General features: G+C 27.8%; 1 protein-coding gene across 3 annotated transcripts; it reads right to left on the bottom strand.

Moving 5' to 3' along the window:
• Positions 1 to 436: 436 nt before the first annotated feature.
• Positions 437 to 8,158, bottom strand: LOC107438766 (glycerate kinase). 3 transcript variants are annotated; one of them, XM_016051126.4, is made up of 5 exons: positions 7,990 to 8,158; positions 5,278 to 5,619; positions 4,059 to 4,205; positions 3,784 to 3,959; positions 437 to 1,374 (listed from the first exon to the last, which is right to left on the bottom strand). In XM_016051126.4, the coding sequence occupies exons 1-5, from the start codon at positions 7,994 to 7,996 to the stop codon at positions 538 to 540; spliced, it is 1,509 nt and encodes a 502-aa protein (XP_015906612.2). In that variant the 5' UTR covers positions 7,997 to 8,158; the 3' UTR covers positions 437 to 537. The 3 variants fall into 3 exon arrangements, with proteins under 3 accessions (XP_015906612.2, XP_015906613.2, XP_042900698.1); XM_016051127.4 differs by lacking the exon at positions 7,990 to 8,158 and adding an exon at positions 7,769 to 7,829; XM_043044764.2 differs by lacking the exon at positions 7,990 to 8,158 and adding an exon at positions 7,699 to 7,800.
• Between the last annotated feature and the right edge of the window lie 305 nt (positions 8,159 to 8,463).

Below are 8,463 nucleotides of genomic sequence, written 5' to 3'. Positions count from 1 at the left end.
TAAAAATTTCCATAACTGATTTTGTTAATTACATGTTTCCAATTTATTATTTTTTTTAAATATTTTGTGAATCAATTCTGTATAACTAAAATGCATTATTTAAGTAATTTTATGATTTAATATATAATCTAGAGCAGTAGTCGGCAACCTATGACCTATGGGTCACCTAGTGATATTGGACAAGGTTTTATCCAATATGCGTAATGTTTTTATTTTCTGTTTTCTAAAATTGTAATAATGTTATCAAAGAATCTAATCAAAAATAGAAGTGATGTGTCTTACCAGAAAAAATTTTTGTGCAATAATTGAAAAATGACCCACTTGAGGAAAAAAAAATGCTGATGACCACTGATCTAGAGTGTGCTTATAGCAGTAAATAAATGGGTGTTTTTTTTTGTATTGACAATGCTAAAATATTCTACTAAAAAAAAAAACATTTTAGAAAAATTATTTATTGACATAAGATTTTAACTCAGTTAAAATCATGGCAGTTGTATTCAATATATAAAAAATATAAACTAAATATAATTATATATTTTAGCAATTAATTAATATAATTATAATATCCATTACATTTGTACCTGTGTGTCCAGTTTTAATATGAAATTTTCCATTACACAGTTTCGAATAAAATGTGTAAGAATCATTATTATTCAATAAGCAGTTAAAATTTAAATTTTCTTTCTCAGCCAACTCTATCACATGTTTTGTAGCTAACGCACCTGCTGCATCAGTAGGGCCATCAATCCCATCTGTACCTGAACTAAGTAGCACAATATCATTTTTAAGTTTTTTTATACTCAATTCTATTGACGCTGCTAAAGCTAGTTCTTGATTTCGACCACCAATTCCAGTACCACATACTTCGACAGTTGTTTCACCTCCTAAGAGTATACAAAGTTTTCTTCTCTCGGATTTCAGTTTGGTATAAGAACTCAAAAAAATAGGCAGTGTTTTTTCTGGTAGATTTAATGTTTTGTATATTTCTATAGCTGATTCTATCTTACCTTCTAGCATTAAAGCAGTCATATGTATTAATTTTCTGCTAACCAATCGAGCCATTCCAGAAAATGCATCGGTAACTATTATAGGATGATAGTCAAGACTTTTTGATGCCAAGGCTGCAGCTTCCAATGCTACTCGATTGCTTCCTATTATAAAGTTGCTTACATGTGAAAAATGTATATCATCATCTGATTCTTCTTTAACATTTTCTAGAAGATTTAAAACGGCTTTTGGTATTTCATTTATTAATTTATACTTTTCTATGATATTTAAAGGAAGCGTCGGAGGATCTGTGTTTTTAACTGTTGGTCCACTTGCAATTAAATCTAGAGGGTCTCCAATTATATCAGATAATATAAGACTGACAACCTGTAAAAAAAAATATGGAAACTTTGTTAAAAATAGTTTTCTTAAATTTCTTTTAGTAATTTGATGATATTAAGATGCATTGAAATCTAATTGAAAATCACTGTGATTAGCAAATACACTTGTAAAAATAATGTTAACATCCATTAACATTTTTACATTTTATTTAACGCTTATAATCCTGTTTTTAAAGGTTTTCAAATAAGCATTAAGCTGTTGTTTTGATATTTCTATGTCAGTTTAGAAAGCATAACATGTCGTTGGAAGAAATGTAACACAAATATATGCTTATATTCCAACAAAAATGTTAACAGTTTAGATTATTTTTTTCAGATTTCTAAAATCGTTAATTTATCTTTTTAATTACTTTCTCCTTTACAAGATTTTTATACATATATTATTTACTTCACACTTAATTTACCTATCACAGAAATGATGTGTTTTAACAATTCAATTAGTCAAAAATTGTCTTTTTACTGTTAAAAATAGTGAAGAAATTCATTAAATTTACCAAATACTTGCAATTTAACAAATCAATTCATAATGGAATTAAATCTACTACTTTACTTATAATTTTGGCAGAAATACTTTTATTGTGCAAAAGTTTTTTTTTTTTTCAAACTTTAATAAGTTTCATAAAAGAAATATTAAAAATTGGATGCTACAAAATAAAAATCTCAAAAAATTTTACTGTAGTAACATATTAATTTGTTCCATAGATTTAAATCCTGAGATTATTTACATAATTTAAACCTAACACATTTACTTCATCATAGACTTCTTAATGGACTGATCGTTAAGACACGGTTCTCATCAGATCACCGAAGTCAAGCATCACTGGCTGCGGTCAGTGTGCGGGTGGGTGACCCACTTGGATCAGTCTGCGTAGGGACCGAGGGTGTGCGGTATTGGTCCTCGTTAAACTGTGCTACCGTAAAGTGCTCGACTTCGCGCGCAGGTCGTCGGGCTACCGAAGCGGGGGTGCCATCCCCTCCGCAGAGGATCAAAATTGTGATGGCATGTCTTCGGATCATCCTCCGGGATGCTTCCCAGACCGTCGCCAATAGCCCATTGTGCAGCTCTAGTGCGACGTAAATTAACAACAACAACAACAATCATCATACGAATAAATTAAAAAAAAAAACTTTTGTGCTCAGTCTTTCATTAGTAAAAATTAACAACAAATTAAAAAATCATTATCTTTTAAAATTCAAAATTTTTTTTGAACTTAATTTTTAATTCAATAATTTATTTCAAGAGGTTACCTATATATGAATACATTTTTTTTCTTATTTCTTTAACCAAAAATTACAATGTTATTAAATTTGTTCACCAAATTAATTTATTGTTACAAATTTCAAAAGCAAAAACGAAATTTCTAAAAATTTGGTAGTTTTAAAATTAACACATTTTAAAACTTCTTTTTATATGCAAATATTGAATTTTGATTTGGTTTCTGGATGATTTCAACATTCACTATTCCAATGAATTCCTGCATTTTAAAGTTTTATACATTAAAATCTAGCGTATTTTAAATGAAAAAAACTTTTTTAATTTTTTATATAGATACAAATTTATAGTTTCTTTGAATTTTCAATTTATGCAAAACATATTATTTTTATTTAAATTTTTTGTTGAAATTTTACTTGCACTTTTTACTTGCTACTTTTTCAAATCGAAACTTTTTACTAAGTATTTGTACTTTTACTCGTTACTTTTTAAAAGTAACGTTCCCATGTATGATCAGATCTATTTCTAAAACTTCTTCTAATTTCATCATTTTTAAATATTCCTCGATATTATTAAAGAACCAAACCTTAATTAACTGATTATCATGGATGAAATTCTCCTGTATAAACTTGATGAAAAGATAACTTCATATGACCTGTTAATTAGAAATGTTTACTTCTAGCTATTAGAATTTCAGGAGTTAGATATTAAAATTGTCGAATGATTCATGCACTGCTTTGTGGTTTTCTGATAAAAAGTTTCGGATTTTAAACGTGTAAAAAAAAAGAAGAAAAAAAATTAAGAATTTTGAAAAATTGTTTAAAACATACATTAATTAATGACAGTGTTGATTGTAAATATAAGATCATACACTGGCATGCACTTATGTGTGAGTTAGCTCTAAATAACCATGTTTCTTAATGTTCAACCTGTTTTCTTAAAAAATAGAGATATAATTATAAATTGTTTTACAGTCTTCAATATTAAAAAGAAGAAAAAAAAAAAGCTGTTTTATATTGCTGTTCTATCATGATTCAAATTTGAACTTTTTTCACAATATGTCAGAAAATTATTTTTGATAATATTTATGTTACCTTAAATATTTTTATTTTTTTTTGCTATAAAAATAAATCATTGAATCTCATCCTTAATTAATCTTTTACTAGATGACTAAATTATTACCTTTGCAGGTTTTGCTAGCTTTGCTAATCCACCACCTTTCAATTCTGAAAGTCTTTTACGCACTGTATTTAATTCGTTAATTGATGCACCTTTGGATGCTAGCAACTTTATAACTTTAATTTTCTCTTCTAAAGTTATAGGTTCTTTTGGCGAAGGTAATAAAGCTGAGCCTCCACCTAAAATTTAAAATTAACTTATTGCTAATGATTTTAAAAAGTGAAAAAGTAAAATTCCATTTTTAGCCATTAGTAATTTTTTTGTATATTTCAACTTACCAGAAATGAGTATAAACAGTAAATCTGTTTCTGTTAATGATGCCACAAGTTCAGAAATTTTTCTGGCTGCTAGATAAGATTTTTCATCAGGAATATTATTATACGCTCCTTTATAAACTTGTATGCTTGAATATCTTTGCTGGTTACCTTTTAAGAAAAAGTACATATTGATCAATGCTTATTGCATTAATTAATAGTTATAAAATTAGATTAAATAATTAGATTCGATAATTAGAAAGGTTATGTGTTAGAAACATTCCATTAAATTTTAATATAAATTTTAAAAAAAATTGTAGAAATTACAAGTTCATTATTTGATACAAAATATTTTTTTTAATATATTCCTCAATCACTACTATAAATAAAAACTACTCATTTCAATGTAACTTGCTCTGAAAGGTAATTCAGTGCTTTTTTTTTCTCTTCTTCTTTCTTGACAAATACAGTATAACATGACGTTATTGTACTAATTAATTTCAAAATCTGCTTACAATAACTTTCCTAATTAAATGTTTGTTTTCCAAATTAAATAGACAAGAAATGTATCTAATAAGCCAGTAAGTTTTAATGAAATTTAATTTTCCAATTAACCCCTGTCCCCGTTAGCATCATATAATTAAGGTTTTACTGTGTATCATATTTCCAGCAATATTTTTTTAACCAATTAGCTGTTGCCTTAGAGAAAAATTTAAAAAAAATATTTCTTCTCTTACCCATTTTTTTAAGGGATGCCGCAAACCAAGGAGGTTAGAAAAGCTTTGGGAATAAATAAGTTTAGTGCTTTGACATATCTAGGATTGTGAATGTGTGCTCCTTTTTATTTTAGAGTAGTGTTAAAATTTAACCTCATCAAGTTTGCTAGACACATATGTTTAGCTTACATAACATCAAGAATCTTTCATTTTAAACCCATTGGAATTCAGGGGCAGTAACAGACTATGGGGAGGGGTTGGCTGCATTTATGACGATTTCAATGCACTAAGAATAAACAACTAGAACACCCTAAAAAAAGCAGAATGTAAGAAAATTCTAAAGAAGTCTTTGGCCCACAAAGGGCTGTTGAGTCAATAAAGAGTTTCAAAATTAATAGTTATAGGTATACATTTCAGCCTATTGTTTTAATTACAGTAATAGTGTCATCAGTGTTTTTTAATAATATAATACATATAAATTTAATGTTGGATTAAAGAATAATAAAAATTGCTTTAATCATACACACTTGAACTTTTAGAGCCATCTGGAATAGACACTATTCCTGACACCAAATGTTCTTTCAATTTATTTTCTAGTGCATCTGCCATTCCCAAAACGGCTTTGCCAAAACCTACAATATAAATGTTTCTCCGAAGATCAAATTTTTGTCCTTGAATTTGAACAAAATTTGAGTCAACTTCAACGGATTGGTTAATTAAAGTTTCAGGTTGCACAGAACTCACTGCTGCCTGGAACATTCCTTTTGCGTCATTGCATAGTTTCTCCATTGTAAAAGCACTGCTATAATGGAAATGACCTACCTTCAAACTTTTTCTTAAATACGATAAGAGCTTAGTTCTTGAAAAATCTGGAAGAATAAAATGAATTTAGGTCTTTAAATATATACATATATATGTATATATAGAGAGAGAGACAAAAATATTAGCATATGTATACTAAATGATTTTTTACGTCATACAAAAACAGGATGAAAAGGAACTCGTGAAACAATTATTCTAAGAGACACGAAAAAAGGTTATGTTTGTTTCAGTGCTTTGATGTTTTCATAAAAACGTTGCAATAGGCCATTTACTCATGACTAAGCAAAATAAGGCATTAAAAAAAAAAGACTTTTCCCCCAATCCTTCTAACTCAAATTGATGTAATTATTTACTATAATGTACCCAATGAAGAAAATATTTAAATTTTAAAAGAATTCTGGCTGCATCTTCATAAATTATTATATTTAGTAAAAATTAATTACACTTTAATTAAAGTTACAATTTTATAATTGATCTTTAGAGTTTAATTTTTTGTCTTTTTAAAGCTGGGCAAATGTTTTTAGTACAACTTTTAATCAAAATAATAATATAAATATATTTAATTGTATTTTAGTTCTGCAATATAAGATAACTTTATACTATGTTCTGCGAGAACTGATAACGAAAGTAAATAAACCCACCTTACCAGGGGTCTGTCCAGGCCGAATTTACTACCGTTTAGCTGTACCTTCACAAATTCAATTTTAGGAAAAACGGTAGTTTCACAAATTCAACTTTAGGAAAACGGCAGTTTCACAAAATAGTTTTTCATAAAATTTTATTTTTGCATCCTTTAAGAAACGATAAATCAATATTTTTACCATGTTTTTGTGTTGATTTTTTAATATAATTTTTAATTTTTCACAAATTATGTCTAAATTTTCACAAAATAGGTAACTCTCAGAAAAACCTAGACTGACCCCTGCTTACACTCAGCATCACCTTTGGTTGTTTAGCCCCAAGGTTATTACAGGCAATGCTTGTTTGTCTAGTGGTCAATATGTAAAGAATTGCTGGATTAGTAAGGAACAGGCAGAAGGTGGTAAAGTTTGTGATAAAAAGCAAACCTTCATGTTTATTTCTGCTTTTAATTCTCACTGAACTGAGCATAGATTTTTAGTTGTATTTTCAACTGTATCTTGCAATTTCTGTCATAGAAATTTTCCTTTCAACTTTCATAAGATTTCTAATAATACACTTAGCAAGCAAAAACTTTTTTCTAATAGTTATATTTCATGGTGATTCATTTTAACACGCATTAATTTGACCAGTTCTCATGTTTAAAAAAAAAATAAGATTCAGCACATTCATATCATTTTAATTTTATCATAAACTACTGCTTTATGGCATCCCCAATACACTATTGTATGACATATGATTTCGGACAATACTAAAAATAGTTACCATTATTTTTAAGAATACACAAATGATTAATGAATAAGTAAAAATAAAAATAGAAGAATGGGGGATATTTCTGTATCATGATCTGTCCCGCCAACTACAATCACCAAGGTGCTAAATAGATTTTAAAAAAAAAAAAACATGTAGATATTTTCCTGCAGGTGGCTGTGAGTTATACCTTTCAAGTTGGTACATTTCTGTGGCGCTGTTTTTAGTTTCTCGCTGGCCACTGCCCGGAAGTTTCCAAGACATGGTAATCATTCTGCCACAGATCACGATGCAGAAATCTCCCCGAAGAATGAAAAAACATTAAACTGAGAATGCTCATTAATAGGCGCAGAAATAATGATTTCATGTCTCAGCACTGATAGCGGTATTTATAGTACAGACATTGATGATTTGAATTCAGAAATTATCGCCTGTTTTTGTTAACTACATTACATGCCCTTTTATTTGTTGTGGTTCAAGTTCATATTTAATACTACAAGTCAAATATGTTTCAGAAAATTTGAGTGTGTTTTTAAACATTTAATCAAAGCCATAGTTATTTAGATTAACTCCACGCAAAGAAAAGAAAACACCTATTTATATCAGGAGCAGGGTGTCTGTTAATGCTTTTGTATACTATAAATTATCGCAAAAATATTTTGGATATATATTGCGAAAGCAGATGTATTTATTTTGTAAAAATAAGCCATAAAAATATTCAAAATACAGATTTTTACCAGTAAAAAATAAACTATAAAAATCGCTGGAAATAATGAAAATAATTTTAAAAGTAATTTTGTTTTGTACTTTTATTTAGTTTCTGATAAAGATATTTATCGTGCTTGTTTTGAAACGATAAAAATGCTAAGTGTATTATTATTTTTTTTTTACGAGAGAAAACTTTTTGAGGCGATATGATTAAATTCTTAAAAATGAACGTATTAAATGTACTATCTCTTGTATTCTTAAAATTATTTAACCAGCAAAAATATTATAATTTTAGATTTCAATTAAATATGCAAACATACTTATCATTATCGATTACAAACAAAATATTAAATGCGTTTGCTGTTCATAATCGAAGCATGATCTGTGATAAAAACAAATTTACAACAAAAAGCACATTTGAGCTGTCTGCTTGTTTTGGTTGTGAGATGCAACGGTTACGAAAACGGTTCCTCTCCTCCAGAAAATGATGATTTGAAATTCAGAAGACAACCAATCAATGATTTTATTAAACCAATCACGTTGAAGTATATAAATGCTTGAAACGCTCAGAAAATACATCCTAAAATATTTTGAATTATGAATAATTTTTTACAACCATTTTAAATAGCTTTAGAAATTTAAAAAAAAATTCTTATTTTAGATTAGGTTTCATTTAAAGAATTTTGAGAATATTTTAAAGGGAGATTAAAAGCCTTCTTTTGCCGCAGACGCATTTATTTTAACTTTCTTTTTTTATCTAATTATTTAAAAAACAAAAGATACTTTTCAATTTG

Source organism: Parasteatoda tepidariorum, chromosome 2 (assembly GCF_043381705.1).
Source record: "Parasteatoda tepidariorum isolate YZ-2023 chromosome 2, CAS_Ptep_4.0, whole genome shotgun sequence".
Classification (NCBI taxonomy): Eukaryota; Metazoa; Arthropoda; class Arachnida; order Araneae; family Theridiidae; genus Parasteatoda; species Parasteatoda tepidariorum.
This window is presented reverse-complemented; position numbering and strand designations above follow the sequence as displayed.